The sequence below is a fragment of the Suncus etruscus genome, chromosome 5 (genome assembly GCF_024139225.1).
Source record: "Suncus etruscus isolate mSunEtr1 chromosome 5, mSunEtr1.pri.cur, whole genome shotgun sequence".
NCBI lineage: Eukaryota > Metazoa > Chordata > Mammalia > Eulipotyphla > Soricidae > Suncus > Suncus etruscus.
In genome coordinates this window covers 133356706-133376062 of record NC_064852.1, presented here as the reverse complement: position 1 = coordinate 133376062, position 19357 = coordinate 133356706, and the positions used below count along the sequence as shown (strand labels likewise).

The 19357-nt window shown below is 34.3% G+C and overlaps 1 protein-coding gene across 1 annotated transcript in view; it reads left to right on the top strand.

The window, feature by feature from the left end:
• The window catches only part of FSIP2 (fibrous sheath interacting protein 2), a 104497-nt gene that overhangs the window by 13861 nt on the left and 71279 nt on the right, over nucleotides 1-19357 (top strand). The window contains exons 9-12 of the mRNA XM_049772930.1: nucleotides 4843-4929; nucleotides 10231-10343; nucleotides 11221-11266; nucleotides 14471-14577. Coding sequence (XP_049628887.1) covers nucleotides 4843-4929; nucleotides 10231-10343; nucleotides 11221-11266; nucleotides 14471-14577 — 353 coding nt within the window. The remainder of the gene's footprint in view (nucleotides 1-4842; nucleotides 4930-10230; nucleotides 10344-11220; nucleotides 11267-14470; nucleotides 14578-19357) is intronic.

Here is a 19357-nt window from a genome sequence, read left to right as displayed (position 1 = left end):
ACTGCTATTCAGTTATATGTATATCTCTGTTTTGGTGTATTTGCCTTCCCAAACCTAAAGATCCCTATTTTTTTTTAAACAAAACTTAGCATCCAACACAAAGACAATTAAGTCCAAGATAAACGTTTGATATACTATTAATGTAATAAGTAATTGGATGAATTATTTAAAACCTCTTTAGTCACTTTTTTTTTTTTTAATTCTGCAGCATTCAGGTGTCATTCCTATCTCTGCACTGGAATTGAAGCCAGGTTGGCCAAGTGCAAGGCAAACACCCTACCCACTGTGCTATTGCTCCAGGGCAACAATTTTATTATCTGAAGAGAAAGCTTCAGATAAAGCTAGTATTCCAAAGTATCTTTCTAAGAAAATTGAAAGTTTAAGTTATATTTATTTTATTATCCCATCATATAAAACTACTGACAATTCCTAGAACTCAAGTTACCTTTCCTCTCTATTCAATTTTCTCAGCTTAGAATGATATGCTCATTAGAACCATATATCAGAATGTTACAATTCTTTAAATTTTATGTAGTTTATATTTTATTTTTTAATTATGATTATATCTTCATTTAAGCACCATGATTACAAACACATTTATAGTTGGATTGTAGTCATAAAAAGTACCCCTCCCCCAAAACCAATGCAACCTTTTGGCACCACTCTCTTCATCTCCCTCCTCCCCTAACCCCTTCTTGTCTTTGAGACAGGCATTCTATTTTTATATTATCATTGTCATGATAGTTGTTAATGTAGTTATTTTTCTAACTGCTCTCAACACTCTTTGTGGTAAACTTCATATCATGGCCTGGTCCTTCCAGCCCTCATCTCTATTGTTTCTGGGTGTTAGTAACTTACTGTCTTTTATTTTTCTTAATTCCCACAAATGAGTGAGACTACTCTATTCCATGTGTGCCTCTCTCTCACTGACTTATTTCATGCAGCATAATAGTTTCCATGTTCATTCATGTACGGAGAAATTTCATGACTTAATTTCTCCTGTAGTTGCATAGAATTCCATTGTGTATATGTTCCACAGTTTTTTTAGTCATTCATCTGTTGTCAGGCATCTGGGTTGTTTCCAGATTCTAGCTTCTGTAAATAGTGTTGAAATGAACATATGCACATGCAGAATACATTTTTAGTATTTTGTTTTTGGGTACATCCCTACGAGTGGTGTAGTTGGATCATATGGGAGCTCAATTTCCAGTTTTTTGGAGGAATATCCATATTGTTTTCCAGAAAGGTTGGACTAGATGGCATTTCCACCAGCAGTGAATGAGCGTTCCTTTCTTCCCACATCCCAGCCAGCACTGACTGCTCTTGCTTTTTGTGAAGTATGTCTGTAGCATGAGATGGTACCTCATTTTGTTTTGATTTACATCTACCTTATGATTAGTGAGGTGAAGTATTTTTTCATATGGTTTTGGCCATCTGTATTTATTCTTTGAAGTGTCTGTTCACTTTTTCCTTACCATTTTATGACGAGGGTTAGATATTTTTCTTGTTCATTTCTGTCAGTACCTTGTATATCTTAGATATTAACACCTATTTTGATGGGTATTGGGTGAATAGCTTCTCACAGTGTGTGGTAGGTGGCCTTTGTGTTCTAGTCACTATTTTATTTGAGGTATAGAAACTTTCAGTTTAATGTAGTCTCATTTGTTTATCTGTTTCAATTTATTTGGACAGTGATGTTTCTTCCTTGAAGATGCCTTTAGTCTCAATGTCATGGAGTATTTTACCTATCTTTTCTTCTATTAAACTTTGTGGTTTCAGGTCTGATATCGAGATTTTTTTTAATTTGTTTTTTGGTCACACCTGACAGCACTCAGGGGTTACTTCTGGCTCTACACTTAAAAATTGATCCCGGCAGGTTCGAGGAACCATATGGGATGCCGGGATTTGAACCACAGTCCTTCTGCATGCAAGGCAAACACTCTACCTCCATGCTATCTCTCTGGCTCCATGATATCAAGATCTTTAATTCATTTGGATTTGACCTTTGTGCATGGCATTAGATGAAGTTCTGAGTTCACGTTTTTTGCATGTGGCTGACCGGTTTTCCCAGTATCATTTGTTGAAAAGGCATTCCTTGCTCCATTTTATACTTATAGCCCCTTTACCAAATATTAATGGATTGTTTGCCTGGCAACATTCTCTGAATAGTCAAATCATTGATCTGAGGGTCTGTCTTTATTCCAAATATCATGTTGTTTTAATGACTATTGCTCTGTAATATAATTTAAAGTTGGAGATATGATGCTTCCCTATTGCTTAACTATTCATGGGCATTTATTGTTCCAAATGAGTTTCAGGAGTGTTTGATCCACTTCTTTGAAGAATGTCATGGGTATCCTTAGAGATATTGCATTAAATCTGTACAATGCTTTATGGACTATTGGCATTTTAATGATGTTAATCTTGCCATGAGCAGGTTATGTGTCTCCATTTTCTTGTGTCCTCTTTTAGTTTTTGAAGAATATTTTGTAGTTTTCTTTGTATAGGTCCTTCATCTCTATAATTAAGTTGACTTCAAGGCATTTGAGTTTGTGTGACACTACTATGCTGCAGGCATCTTGTGTCTCAGCATCTCTAGTGGGGAGCAAATCCTTCACGAGAGGAAAATGGATAACACAAGTGGCCAAATATGAAATAATGAAACCACACACAGAGTATGTGGGGTCAACCATCTTCTGGCAGGAGTGCGACAAGTTTAATTTTTTAAGCAAGGGGATTTATAAGGGTAAAACCAGCCATAAGTATAGAGAAGAAAGCAAAGTTTAACAGTAAACATGCTTAAGCTATGGGTGTGAACTATAAGGATTCTGAGTTACAAAGGAGAAGGTTATAACTCAAGGCAGCTCTTTGCAAGCTTACCTCAAATGCAAAATCAGGGATTATTAGGAAGTAAAAAAATATCTAAAAACATGGTCTTCAGTGAGCTGGGTTCTATTGTTTTAGAAGTCAAGTAAAGGAAGGAACCAAATCCCATTAGGCATGGTTAGGTGTGGTTCCCTTTTTCTATAGAAGTCAATAGCCTCTAGGGTCTGCTTTCTGGCTTAACCCTTCACCAGAAACTGCAGCTGCAAGGACATATTTGAAAAAGAGAAAAAACATTGTCTTTGCTTTTAGGTGCTAGATATTATCCAGAAAAGGGGTTTGCTTAGTAATCTTTGGTGCTGAAATTTCTGAGCCAATTTATTTGATAGAGGCCACAATTTTACAAAGGAAAGATAGCCAAATAATGACCGAAAATGTAATGCCAAGCATCTCTTTGGAAATTCCTCAACCATCCAGGGGAAAAAGGTGTCCACAGTGGGCCTTTGGAAGAACCCCGTGGGGTTATTTCAGTTTCTTCCCACCAGAAAAATCTGAGGATACATTTGGTGGACTGAGCTCTCCTAAAAGTTTATGTATGCCGTGGCACTATTGTGAATGAACTTGTTTTTTTCCTTTATTTTTTAATGTTCATTATTTGTATTTAAGAAGGCAATTGATTTTTGTGTGTTATTTTGTACTCTTACACTCTGCTATTGTTTCTAGAAGCTTTTTGTAGAGTCTTTGGGATTTTCTAAATACAGTATTATGTCAGACTCAAACAATGAGGACTTGACTTCTTCCTTTCCTATCTGAATGTAGTTGACATGTTATAGTTTTCCTTTAGAACCACAATTAAGACTAAAGGAGATAGTATAGGGGTTTATATATATTTATTTATTATATATTATAATTATATTTAATATATAATGTATGTTATATATCATAAATATAATTATATTTGATATAATATATTAATATATAATATATGTGTTTTTCATGTACGTGCCCCCAGGCACCAAATGGCCATAAGGCTCATGATCACTATATCTGCAAGGTCTATGAACAGTAAGTACTAGCTCTTCAGGGTGTAAGCAGCACAATGCCAGGCTTAGTCCTAACATTTAGCCATTATAGCTTGGTTGGCCTCTAATTATTTGGAGAGGCCCTTGGACCCAGTAAGCATTGCTTAGTGACTTTCTCCCAAATAATATAAAAAACTATATTTGAAAGGTTTCTTCTGATTTGGTTTCCTGTATTACTTTGTATCATTCTTACAGCATACTTCACATTATCAGTATCATTCATATATATATATATATATGTATATATATATATAAATATAAATGGATTACACACACACACACACACACACACACACACACACACATATATATGTGATCCACACCTAGCAGTGCTTATGTGTTACTCCTGGCTCTTGGCTCAGGATTTATCCTGGCAGTGCTCAGGAAATCATATGGCATCCTGAGGATAGAACCTGGGTTGGCTGCATGCAAGGCAAATGTACTTTGTCTTTAGTTCCATATTTTTATTTCATATCTTTTTATTTCTCAAAGAAACTTATACACATGTGTCTACATGTAAAATGTGTATATAATTTGTGACATATAGATATTCATATAATATATATAACATGCATGATATATGGTATATAAAAGTACCTTTAGACATATATGTACTTTCACATTATCTAGTTCTAGATCTATACCTGTATATATACAGAAGCAAGCAACAAACATATAGGTATGTAGATATTGAATATGTGCCTAAAATAATATTATGTTCATTAAAATATATTTTTGTCATATTTTTAACTGGTAAGAATAATATTTCAAGGTAATTATTTCCTCCCTCTACATATCCTACCATCTTTCATTTTCAATACTTCATTGTTTTATATATGAACTGGAATATTCAATTTCTCTTGGGCATGAAAAGATAGCTGATCTTGGGCAATTTTACTAACATCATTAAGAGCAAGTGTTTTCTTATATTTTAAAGCTTTATCTCCAAAGAAGAAAAGGGCCTATGATGAGCTGAAGTTTGTTTATCCTGTTTCTGAGCAGAAAACAAATAAAGGAATAGATGGTAATTAAATATGTTAAATACTAAGTAGCAATTTTGGAAAAATTTTGTTTGGTGTTGGTTTCTCTTGCTTAGGTACAAATGAATACTAAGCAACTATAATACAATCTCGTATTTTCAGAATTTGGTTTCTGACTATGGTATTAACATTTGAACTTAAAGTTGTCATTATTTTGAAACAATTAAGTGATTTGTTGAATTGGGGTGAACAGAAATGTAATGTAAAACTTTACAGCATAATTTAAAAAAATTATTTTATAAATCTCTTATATGGGTAATAAATTAAGTACGATCTATATATCTCATGTCTATTAAATGTAGTCAAACTAGTTTTTGGAAAGAATATAGATGAAAAAGTGATAGTCTTGTACGACATTTGGTTCCATAAGCACTGTAAAACTTGACCCATAGCACAGAACAGGAGAAATCTATGAACATAATCAAGAATCACCCACAAACTAAAAAATAAAACTAAATATGTGTAGCCAAACTGAATGTTCTGTCTTCAAAGAGTGATTTTTCTAAACTTTGATATTTAGTATAGCCCTCACCAGTTTCATTTGTTTACAAATCTTAGTTGTATTAAATAAAAAATGTCTTTAGTTTCACAGGCTTCTGGTCTATCTGTGGCAATATCCAGGAGCAGATATATAAACTTTACTCCATTTCAGGATGAATTCTGAAATATTTTAATATATATTCAAGGGAGGAATTCTCTTTTTATCTTGACAAAATCTAAAAGAATGGCATGAATTGTTCTATTGATTTTTAAAATTTAGTAAAATACAAAGATGGCATCCCAACTCAATATAAATTGTTAATTTAATGTGACCCTCATTTTCATTTTCCATAATCAAATTCTTGTGGTTTGCAATTCATCATTGACCTCAACCATTAACTGGACAATGTTATACACAGCCTTTACATTTTCATAATTATCTTATCCTCATGTTTTAGTAACTGTCTATTCTAAGCAAAATTCAGAGCTGTAGATTCCCAATAGTTTCTTCTTTCTTCCTTGCTTGAAAATATATATCCTGTTGCTAAAGCTATAGCACATTGGATAGGGCTTTTGCCTTAAACATGGCTAACCTGGGACTAACCTGAGTTTGATCCCCAGAACCCCATATAGTCCCCCAAGCCTGCCAGGAGAGATTTCTAAACACAAAGCTAGGAGTAATCCCTGAGGACAGCGGGGTGTGGCCCAAAAATAGATGGAAGGAAGGAAGGAAGGAAGAGGAAGGAAGGAGGAAAAGGAAGGAAGGAGGAAGAGAAAGGAAGAGGAAGGAAGAAGGAAGGAAGGAGAAGGAAGGAAGGAAGGGAAAGGAAGGAAGGTGAAGGAAGGAAGAAAGGAAGGAAAGAAGGGGAAGGAAGAAATGAAGGGGAACGAAGGAAAGAAGAGGAAGGAAGAAAAGAGAGGGAAGGAAGGAAAGAAAGGGAAGGAAGGAAGGAAGGAAGGAAGGAAGGAAGGAAGGAAGGAAAGGGAAGGAAAGGAAGGAAAGAAAAGGAAGGAAAGGGAAGGAAGGGAGGGAGGAAAGGAAAAAAGGGAGGGAAGGAAAGAAGGAAGAAAGGAAGGAAAGGGAAGGAAAGGGAAGGAAAGAAGGAAGGAAGGAAGGAAAGAAGGAAGGAAGGAAAGAGAAGGGAGGGAGAGAGGAAAAGAGTGAGGACACAGGGAGAAAATAATGGAAGGGAGGAGGGAGGAAGGGAATTAGGAAGGTAGGGAAGGAGGGAGGGAAGGAGGATGGGAGGAAAGGAGGTATAGAGAGTAGAAAGGACAGAAGGAAGGATGGAAAGAGGAAAGGAGAGAAGGAGAAAAGAAAGGACGGAAGAAGGCAGGGAAAGAAAGGGAGGGATAGAGAGAGGAGGAAAGGAAGGAAAGAAAGGATAGAAAGTGGTAAGGAGGGAAGAAAGGAGAGAAGAGGGAAAAAGGGAAGAGGGAAGGAAGAAGGGAGAGAGTGAGGGAAGGAAGGAAGGGAAATGGGGAAGGAGGAGGGAAGGAGGGAGGGATGAGGGAAGGAAGGAAGAGACAGAAGGAGAGGAGGGAGGGAAGGAAGGAAGGAGGGATGGAAAGAAGTTAATATATATGCTAAGGCAAGGTCTAAAATATTTCTTTAAAGTAATATGTGAATTACTTTTTACAATAACATGAATTGGAACACATGTATATATACATATATATACATTTATCCACCACAATTATTTACAGAACAGTTTCAGCTTTGCAGAAATTTAATTTTGATGGTAGTCACTTCTCCCTCTTACTGATTAACCACTAATATGTTTTCTCATAGCCTTATTCCTTGGGAGAGTCTTCTATTTGATTTTTCATAATGGCGTACTTCAGTCTGCTTAATGTGTTGAACTTCATCCAAATTATTGAATGTGTCAACATTCAACCACAGTTGAGGGATATTTGGGTTGTTTATAAATGTTGCTGATTTTGAATTGAAGTATTAAAAGTACTTATACTGAGGACCAGATGATAGTGCAGAAGATAGGGTTCTTGCCAATCCAAACTCTCAATATGGTCTCCACCATAAATGATTCTTGAGTGCATAGCCAGGAGTAAAATTGGCTAGCCACAAAACAAAATCAATCATAAATATGAAAGTATTTGTATTGAAATGCAAAAGTTTCATTATAATACTGTATTAAGTTTTGTTTGCAAAACTTTAGTTAATGTATACTTAAATTTCTGAATATGACTAAACTATTTTCCTTAAATAAGTTTATATTTTCATCAGCAATGTATGACACAATTTATTCTAATCTTTGTAACCATTGATATTTTCAATAGTTTTAATTTTAGTTATTCACAAATATATAGTGATCCCTTTATATGGTTTACTTATGATTGTCATTTGCATTACAGGAGGGTTCATTGTAGTAAATATGTTATAAATCTGTCATATTTAATAACTTATATTTAGCATTTTAACATATAAATATTTAATATTTAATATTTAAAATATTTAACATATTTTAATTTAACATATAAATATATGTTATAAATATATGTAAATATATGCTATATTGTGTTTCCCTTTTATAAATTCTGATTGAAGAACATCTATAAATTTATGCTCACACAAAATTAGATAGGTTTAATACTCTTAAGTTAATATAGTTTATATCTCTGTATACATTGGCTTTACAGAGATGTCAGTTCAAATAGTTTCTGACTTTTTCTATATTTTTGTTTTATTACTATATATATACATATATATATATGCATCTGTCCATGTGTCATTGTTGATTTGCTTTGATAAATATAATCTTCATTTTCTTTACTCTGGGGCTATACAAACTTATTTTCTTTTTACATGTAAATTTTATTAGCAGCTTGCTTAAAACTTTATATTAATATTTTTAAATAAATTACATTAAATTAAAATTTAAGTATTTTATGGAAACATTACCTTATATTTATCTATTTCCCTGTTCTTGTGTGAATATGATATTCTTCTAATTTGTTATTATAGAAAAAGCATATTTATTTGGCATTTCTCAAAAATTTTATTACTGCTAGGAAGTCATGGTTACCAAGGACCTTTGCATCTCTACATATATATTACAAACAACTTTTGAAATCAATATTTGAGAATTTTATTTGATTTTAACTTTTATTTATTTTTCTTGCTGGCAAGGACATTCAGAATGGTGTTGAGAATAGATGTTGACAATGTTCATCCTAATAATGTTTCAAAACTTAAGGAAAAAATAATGCAAACATTAGCTAAAGAGATGCGACTGAGTAATTATTATCATATATTTTCTAACTTTTAATATATATACCAATATTTTCTATTTTTCTGTTAATGTGATAGGCGAGTTTAATTATTTCTATTAAACAAACCCTGTATTTTTGGAATATAATTCTCTATTGATTATGCATTAGCTTTGATATATAGAGTTATATCTTTTACTCCTAAAATTATTAAAGATTGACTTAAAGCTTTCTTGATTGAGCTTTTTCTTTTTCATAATATCATATAATAATTTTGAGGAAGAGTTAGTCGAATCTCAATTACTTGGAAGAGAAATTCACTCTTAAATTTTCTAGAAAATTTCACATATATTTTGTTTATTCAGATACATTCTTTTATATCTATATATATCACAATATATATTCTTTATATATGTTTCTTTCTCTGCTACTAGGTCTGACTCCAATAGCAAGTAATTTGAGTTTAAATTTTTCTTTGTGAAAAGTTTTTAGCCAAAAAACTTAATTTAATTTAGTAAAAAGGAATTGCTTCATATTATCTGTTTAATTATAAATTACTTAATATGTTGTGCTTTTAAGAAAATTAGCCCTAGAATTTGTTGTAGGCTTAATTGTCATATATTTACTAATTACTATTTTGAAAATATCTATAGATTTATATAGTTTTACTCTTTTATTTCTGACACTGAAAGTTTAAGTCATCTAAATCTAAGTTTTCAGTTTCCTCGAAATTAGTCTTCATCTACTTATATATTTAAAAATACATATACTTAATTTTCACATTTTATTCTCACTAGAAATATTAACAAATTGTATAAAAATTGTAACCCTGATGGTCTGCTAAAATTATGCTAAATGGTATAACTATTTTTGGAAGCAGTTTCTTCAAAATTTAACATATGCTTACCATATAACTTTGCTAGGTATTTAATAGCTGAAATGAAAATAACATATGTTCAGCAAGTAACATGATGAAAATCCATAAATGTTATATGTAAAAGCAGCAAACAATGCAAGCAATATGTGCATTAAATAGTGACTCATCCAAATAATGAAATACTACTCAAATAAAAATCATCAAATTATTAAAACTTACAGCAAGAGTTTGGAGCTAGTATCAAAGAATACATCAAATATAATTCTAGAAAATTTATACCAATCTTGTGTGAGAGAGTAATTAGCAACATTGTCAGGATATGTAAAATATAAACAAATTACAAAGGTACATAAAGACCTTTTATATTTGTTTGCTTTTAAGACACACCTGGCATGTTCAGGCAATACTCCTGGTTCTGTGCTCAGAAATAACTTCTGGTGTGTTTTGGGGGAGCTATATGGGATACTGGGCATCAAAGCCAGGTTGGCCACAAAAAATGGAAGTGCCCTACCCTCTATACTAGCGCTAGTCCTGGGTAAGAAAACTTTTATAAGTTTGTGAAAGCTATTTAGATTGCAGTTATGGACTCTCAATTTATATATTTTTTTAAATTATAAAGTAATTCAGTTAAAATAATTATAGTCTTTCTTTTTTCAAGCCATTTGAAGTAATGTGGTGTTTCTTATTCATTTAATTTTAGGACCTACAATAACTTCTATTTATCAATCGAGAAGTAGTCCAAAGAATGTTTGGAAATCTTCAGCAACTTCAGTTTATCAACCAGATATAAAAGATATTTATACTGAAAGAAAGGTACAAAACTATGTCTCAAATTTTTGTGTGGTGATTATTCTTTTATCTAGTAACTTTTAACTTCTATAAATAGTCTGATTACTAGGATTGATTTATTTTATTAAATTTTAGGAAATATTCATAAGACGTTCTTTCTTAAAAGCATTATTGTACTGAACTCACTAATTTAACATATACAGCTATCATAAAATATTAATAGCTAGTAATTACTAATCATCTATGGCTGACTAAACACTGTAATATAAAAGAAGAAAGGGAAAATTAAAAAAATCAGTAATTTGGGACAAAGATTAATAAGATGTAATCATATTCCAGTAGAGCAAAACAGAAAAATGTTATTACAATAAAATGAGAGTCTGAAATGGTAAATGTTGATATTAAACCAGTATGTTCAAAATCAGTACATTGGATTGCAATTAATTAATTGTATTTTCCTGGAACAAATTTACTCTGTGGTGCTCTGCGCATGGGAATCATGCCTGGCAGTACTAAGGCCACCATACATTATGCTGAAGATCAAACCTGGTCAGTCTTTTGCAAGGCAAGATCATGCCTTCCCTCCTATCTTTCTGATTCCAGCTCTAAACTGAATCATACAGCCATAAAATAAATTAAGACTAAAAAGATAGAACAAGTGAGTACACTAATACATATTAAAATTATTTGGAATTAAATGTGAGATGCCTGTGAAAGGTATCCTAGGAGTTTGCTAATGCCTTTTGTCCCCAAGAGAACTTTCAATACACAGTTAAATGTTAGAGTAATAATAACAACAACAGTAACAATTACATTTTTTTAATTTAGCTGATTGGCAGAGGGTTTATCTCTTCCAGAATATGTAAATGACTTTTTTCTCCTTTACTGTTGTACTTAATAGAAAAGTGGAACACTTACCATAAAGACGAGTGTCGCTGATGTTAGAGGTAAGATACAAAAAATAGCTTTTAGTTGATAATTATTATATACAAATTTTAGTATGTGTTAATACTTTGTCGTATTATTTTAGGTTGTTTTACTTAATTGTAAAAATCATAGTTTTTCTGGAAAGTGAAGGATTTTATAAAACTGTTAATGTATAACAATAATGTATTTGGCCAATATATTCAAATGATTGGTGAATATTACTTTGAAATGTTCTAAGTATGGTAAGTTAGGTTCGCTGCTGTGTTGTTAATTGGGTGAGTCTGTGACTGATATACTGTCATTAAGAAAGCAACAATACAGAAAACTCACCCTAGAAGTTTCTACACATCACAATCACAAACTAAACAACCTATTTCTCATCTCTTTCCAAGTAAATTATACATTTAGTTTTCTATGCTTTATTAAATTTCTACATTGTAAAAATATCCCAACTAGTCTGCATACACACAAATATTAGAAACCTTAGATATTGACTAAATAAAAGCCCTCTCAAAATCAATATAAAGTCAAATTTATAGCTTCTATAACCTCCCTTCTTCACTCAAATAAAAGATCTGAGTTATATTTTGTAACTCGTCTCTTCTGCAAATAGCATTTCTCTGTTAGATTTACCATATTAGTTTCTTTTTTGTAAGATAATAGGCATATTTTTATTTTTAAATAATTACTTTATTTAAATATAGTTACAAAATAATTCATGATTGAGTTTCAGTCATTCAATGTACATTACCCTTCACCAGTGCATTTTACCAACACCTATATCCCCATTTTCGCTCCCGTTCTACATCTGCCTGCCTCTGGAACAGGCATTTCATCTCTCCCCTCCCCTCCCCTCCCCTCCCCTCCCTTCCCCTCCCCTCCCCTCCCCTCCTCTCCCCTCCCCTCCCCTCCCCTCCTCTCCCCTCCTCTCCTCTCCTCACCTCTCCTCTCCTCTCCTCTCCTCTCCTCTCCTCTCCTCTCCTCTCTCTTCTCCTCCCCTCCCGTCTCCTCTCTTCTCCTCCTCTCCCCTGTCCTCCCCTTCCCTCCCCTCCCTTCCCCTCTCCTCTCCTCTCTTCTCTCCCCCTCCCCTCCCCTCTTCTCTCCTCTCCTCCCCTCTCCTCCCCTCTCCTCCCTTCCATTTCTCTCCCCTCTTCTCTGCTCCCCTCCCTTTCTCTCCCCTACCCTCTCCTCCCCTCTCTTTCTCTCACCTCTCCTCCCCTCTCCTCTCCTCCCCTCCCCTCTCCTCCTCTCCCTTTCTTTCCCCTCCCCTCCCCTCTTCTCTCTTCCCCTCCCCTCCCCTCTCTTCTCCTCTCCTCCTCCTCCCCTCCCCTCCCCTCTCTTCTCCTTTCTTCTCCTCCCCTCCCTCCCATCCCCTCACCTCACCTACTTTCCTCTTCTCTCTTCCCCTCCCTTCCCCTCATCTCTCCTCTTCTCTCCCTCCCATCTCCTTTCCTTCTCCTCCCTCTTCTCTCCTCCCCTCTCTCTTCTCCTCTACCCTCCTCTTTTTCTCTCCTCCCTTTTACTTTCCTCCCTCTCCTCCTCTCCCCTCTCCTTTCCCTTCCCTCCCCTCCTGTCCCCTCTCCTCTCCTCCCCTTACCACTCTCCTCCCCTAGCCTACATGCCCTCTCCTTTCCTCCCCTCCCTGCCCATCCTTTTTATTCTCCTCCCCTTCCCTCCCCTTCCTTCTCTTCCCCTCTTCTCCCCTCCCCTCTCCTCTCCTTCCTTTCCTCTCTTCTCCTCCCTTCCCTTTTAGTCCCCTCTCCTCCCCTCCCCTTCTCTCTCTTCTCTTCTCTCTCCTCCTCTCCCACTTCCCCTACGCTACCCTCTCCTGTTCTTCCCTGACCCCCTGTCCTTCCCTGTCCTTTCCTCTCCTCTCTCCTCCCCTGTCCTTCCTTGTCCTTCCCTGTCCCCCCTCTGTCTCTGTCTCTCTGTCTCTCTCTCTTTGTCTATCTCTCTCTCCTTTACAGTGTTTTGCACTATTGTTAATGAAGGGCTTCCAGAAATAACACTTTCTCCCTTTTTAGCACTCAGTTTTATCAGTTCTCTTCCAGAGTGATCATTTCTAACTACCATTGTCATAGTAGACCCTTCTCCACTATAATTGCACTCACAACTCTTTGTGTCAAACTTTCTGCCATAGACTAGTCCTCCTGATACTCATCTCTTTTGTTTCTCTATATTATTAACATATTATCTTTTATTTTTCTTATATCCCACAAGTGAATGATATTATTTTACATCTATTTATCTCCTTCTGACTCATTTCACTCATCATAATAACTCTGTATCTATGTATAAATAAGCAAATTCTATGACTTCATTATTTTAACAGCTGCATTGTATTCCATTGTTTACTAAATACATAGCACTCCTTTGTGTAGATGTACCACTGTTTCTTTAGCAGTCATATTTTCTCTGGCACTTGGATTGTTTCCATATTCTGGCTATTGTAAACAGTGCTACAATGAACATAAGAATGCAGTGGGCTTTTCTTCGTGGTGTGTTGGGGTACATAAAGCTATATCTCTAGTAGTATTACTGTTTTATATAGAAGCTCAATTTTTATTTTTTGTGGAATATTCATATTTTTTTTCAGAAAAGGTAGACTATCAACCTTCCTATGAGTAGTGAATGAGAGTCCCTTTCTCCTAAATCCACATAAGCACTGGTTGCTCTTGTTCTTTGCAATTTATGGCAGTTCTGTGGTGTGAGATATTTCGTTTTGCTTTGATCTGCCTCTCGCTGATTCATTAGTTTTTCTTATCTTCTCTTTTTCATTTCTAGAACTCCCATTCTCCCCTCTACTCCTGGTGATTTCAAAAAGTTTTCTCCTCTCTAAAATCTGCTATACATCTTCTTGAATACAATCTTCCAAAAACATTGCATTGCTGATACAACTGCATTCGTCATGAATGCGGTTAATTTAAAAGCAGTTATATAACAGGGGCTGCAATTAGCTAACGCTATCATAATGTTAATATATGGTCAGAAGTCAAAGATCTAATCTTTCTCTTTAAAAGTAGTGATGAATAAAGAGAAATTTGTACTAAGTAATTATTAAAAATATCCCATTGTTACTGGAGGTCCTAGATTCAAACAAATTCTAATTTTAATAATCTAGAAGATATAGCAGTGCACCAGGGAGAGTTGTATCAGTCCTCAGTAACCCTTGTTTAAGCAAAATCTTTTTTATTCTCTTTAAAGTTAATTCTTATTCTTTCTAGATGTGATCGACAATACAGAACAAGAGTCAAACATTTCACCTGAACCATCACCAATGAGACATTCTTACAGGTCTTCAACTTCTCATTACGTTCCTCCAAAGGAGGAGGTATGCAAACATATGCAAACCAAAATATTAGCTATATCATATTGGCATAAAAAACTAGATTTAGAGAGATTAGTATAATGGGCAAGGCACTTGCCTTGCAAGTGACAACCTTGGTTCAATTATTTATTTATTTATTTATTTATTTATTTATTTATTTATTTATTTATTTATTTTTATTTTGGGGCCAAACTCAGTGATGCTTGGGGGTTGCTCCTCAATATGAGCTCAGAGATGGTTCCTGGATTGGGGGACCATATCTATATGGTTCTAAAGCTGGAAGATCAAAACACAGTCTGTCCTGGGTCAGCCGTGTGCAAGGCAAATGCCCTACCATTGTGCTATCTCTCGGCACCTTGGTTCAATTCTTTTCTGTTTGTTTGTTTTTGTTTTTATTTTTGGGTCACACCTGGCAGCGCTCAGGAGTTACTCCTGGCTCTATGCTCAGAAATCACTCCTGGCAGGCTCAGGGGACCATATGGGATGCCAGGATATGAACCACCAACCTTCTGCATGAAAGGCAAATGCCTTTCCTCCATGCTATCTCTCCGACCTGACCTCTTGGTTCAATTCTTATCACAGCATGTCTAATCACTGTCAGGAATTACAGAGTTCATCCAGTTATGTCACCAAAACACTACAAAAATTACTTTATGAAATTACTATAAATTTTTTATACTTCAAGATAAATCATGTCATTAAATTTTAATTGACTGAGTTACATTCAATTATTTGCAATATTTACTTGTACCCTTTGGAGTAATAATAAAATTGGGCTTTGACAAGTCAGCTATATTATTTCTTTTTCATTCTCATTTGATTAGTAATCAGCAACTTGATTTTGGAAAGTTAATGGCCACAGTTTGTAGTTTGTATTCTGACTTCTGACTATAATAGTTTTTCTCTATAAATTGTCAATTTGTTGTAGTCATCAAAACTATATTCTTTGTTTCATTAGTAGCAAAGAGTTAGCTTGTTCAGTTGTTAATTAATATGGGTTATAAGTGGCTATCACACTTTTAATTTTATTATTGTAGCTTAGTAATATTTTTTACAAAAACATTAATCTCGAGAAATAGTTATTTTGCCTTACCACTTCCAAAATCCCCCACTAATATTTTATTTTGCTTCTACTGGCAGACCTAATCATGTTCTCATACCAAAACTCACATTCTTATGTGATTTAGAATCACTATTTTGTAATCCAAGGTCAAGTATTTCATTGTTTGATACTGTCTATTCCCTAGTTTTACTTTTCAATATATGACAGATGAGGAAAGTTAAGGAGTAGTAGTAGTTATTCTACCTATTATTTTAATTAACATAAGATCCTTCAGATGCATCCAGGTTGCAGTGAACTAGATATTTTATTCTTTTTATTGTGGCTGCACAGTATTCAATTGTGTAAAAAAATCCCATCTTATATCCATTTATCTTTTGTTAAACATATTGGTTATTTTCATATCCTGGCAATTGTACTAAGTAATTGCAATATAAATAACTATAAATATAACTTTTTATATTATTTTTTTGTGACTTGTGGATAAATGCCAAAACGTAGATTAAAGGGTTATATGAAAGCTCCCTTTTTTGAAAGCTCTTTTATTACTTATTTTTTTTGAGAAATCTTCATACTATTTTCCATAAAGGCTGAATCTGACAAAATTACCATCAACAATAGATGTTTTATTTTCACTGCATCACCCAAAATATTTGCTATTTCCAATCATTTTGGTACATGAAGTTCTTACTTGTGTGCGATGTCTTATTGTCACTTTGATTTGGATTTGACTAATAATAAAAGAGCATAAACCCTTTTCATATATATACACTGCCCTCTTAAAATAAAATTTTCTTGTTTTATATCATTTTTGATGAAATGATTAGGTTATTTTAGCTATGGTAGCTTGTGTGTGTTATATAGTTTAGATATTATCCTGTTTTTGATGTTAAGAACAAATGTTTTCTTTACTTTCAGTGAGATATTTTTATTTTAGATCTATGTATCTTCTGCCACATAAATAGTAATATAGTCCCTTTTTATTGTTATATTTGCTGTAGAGTTTGGTGTTGTTGTTGTTGTTTGTTTGTTTGTTGGGCCACACCTGAGGACACTCAGGGGTTAGTTACTCCTGGCTCTGCACTCAGAATTTGCCCCTGGCTTGGGGGACCATATGGGACTCTGGGGATCAAACCGTGGTCTGCCCTGGGTCAGCTGCATGCAAGGCAAATGCCCTACCACTGTGCTATAGCTCCAGTCCTTTTTGTAGGATTTTTTATTTAATTGCTTTAGAAAAGAATAAAGTATAATTTTAAAAAACTAACTTTCCTGTAGGTACCATGAATTATCATACTGATAATACTGAATTACAAAACTTGTAGAGTTTTATACATACAACATCCCAGCACCACTCCCTCTTCCAAATGCCTGTTTCCCTCCATCATTGTTCTAGTGCCTTCTTTACTTTACTATCCCTATCCTTGTGTTCCATGGAATAACATGCTTCCATGCTTCTGGAGAGAGAGTACAATCAATAGAGTGCTTGCCTTGAATGCAGCTCATCTGTGTTCATTTACATCTGGCTTCTCATATGGTCCTATGAGCCTGTCACATGTGAACCTTGAGCGCCAGTAGATGTAACTCCAAAACAAAAAATATTAAAGATGAGTTCTCAGTTGCTGTAACTTTTTGGCATTTGTTATTTCCTTTATTGTATTACTTTATATTACAAATATAAGATCATTTATGTATGTAGATATATGAAGAAGATAGTTTTGTATATGTCCCTCTGCTCTTGATTTTTTTTTGCATGATACTCTCGAATGTATCTAAATAGCAGCAAATTGTATTACTTTATTTTTTTCTTATGTCTGAATATTATTCTATTGTGTACTTGTAGCATAGTTTCTCTATTCAGGTCATCTGTTCTAGGACACTGACTTGTTTTCAGATTTGGGCTATTGTGAATAGTTATAGGAGCTCAAATACTATTTTGGAATGAAGTGGTTAGGCTTTGCAGTCAGTAGTTTATTGTGAATTGTTATAGGAGATCAAATACTATTTTGGAATGCAGTAGTTAGGCTTTGTAGTTGTTTCCAAGAATTGCAAATGAAATGAAGTTCAATTTCAAGTTTTTTAAGAAATGTCCTAATTGTTTTCCAAAAAGGACAAGATGGTCAACATTCTCACCAGCAGTGAATGAGTATCTTTTCCTCCTCATCTTTCCCAATACTGATTATTCCTGTTTGTATGTTTGATTTAAATTTCTCTGATGAAATGTGATGCTGAATATTTTTCATATGCCCCTGTGCCATATATATGTATTTAAAGAAATTAGTTTATTTTATTTTACAGGGTTGGTTGTTTTATTATTCTAAATTACTACTAGTGCTTTATATATCTTGGATTTTGACCCTTGGTCAGATGTGTATGGTGGGAAAATATTGTCTCCAGTCTTTGAGGTGTATGTTCACTCTGGTCATTATTTCTTTTGCATAGCCTAGCTTCTTTATTTTATAGTTCTATTTGCTAATTTTTGCTTTCATTGGCTTGTTCATTGTAATTGAATTATTATATATATTTTGGATTCATACAATATTCTATGTATTTCTCAATATAGTTTATGGACTTAATTTTAATATTTAAATCTTCAAACTTTTACCTTTGTGGCTAGTGTTAGAAAGGGGTCCAAGTTCCATTTTTGTATGTGACCTACCAGTTTTTCTTACAACATTTATTTTACAAGTTTTCCTTGCTCATGATGATTTTTCCACCTATCTTGAAGATTAACTGACTCTTAACCTGAGGATCTGACTGTGGGTTCCCTTATCTATTCCATTGATCTCAGAGTCTGTTCCATATAAAACATGTTGTTTGGAGTTACTGCAACTTTACAGACTAATTTAAATTAGGAACGAGAAGTCTCCAATTTTCCTTTTATACTCTTTTTGTTTCTATTCCAGGGGGTTATTCCACCATATAAATTTCTTCAGCTTCTGATTTCTGACTTTAAAAAATGTCATGGGGGCATGTAGCAAAAATTAGGACATTTGCTTCATATGTGGCCACTTCAGATCAAATCCTGGTATCCCGTAAAGTCCTTCAAGCCTTCAAGGAGTGATCTCTGAATGCAGCACCAGGAGTAAGCTCTGAGCACTGCTGGGTGTGGCCCCAAAATAAAAATAAAAGACAAATAATGCAGGGGCCTGAGCAATGGTACAGTGGTAGGGTGTTTGCCTTGCATGTGGCTGACCCTGGACAGTGTGTTCCATATGGTCCCCCCAACCCAGAAGTGATTTCTGAACACATAGCCAGGAGTACCCCCTGAGCATCACCAAGTGTGGCCCAAAAATTAATCAATCAATCAATCATGTCATGGATATTTTTATAGGGAGTGCATTGAATTCGTATAGTGCTTTGGGCAATATTGCATATTGATGATGTTAATTCTTCCAATCCATGAACCGAGACTGGACTCTCACTTTCCTGTGTCCTTTTTATTCTGTTGGAGTGATTTGAGTTTCACTGTATGTCTTTCACCTCTTTTGCTTAATTTGTAGATACATGATTGTTAATTTTTTTAAATTTCTTTCTCTCCTGTTTCATTATTCAAATGTGTCTCCTAATGTGAGAAAAAGACCATGAAGAAAATTTCCTGGTAGTTTAGAAATTCAATATTTTTTTCTCCTTGTTAATTTATAGTAAATCCTTTTACAGTAATAAATTGTAGGTGCAAATAAAGCTATGTTTTTTTCTTAATTCTTCAAGTATTTTCAAAATGGC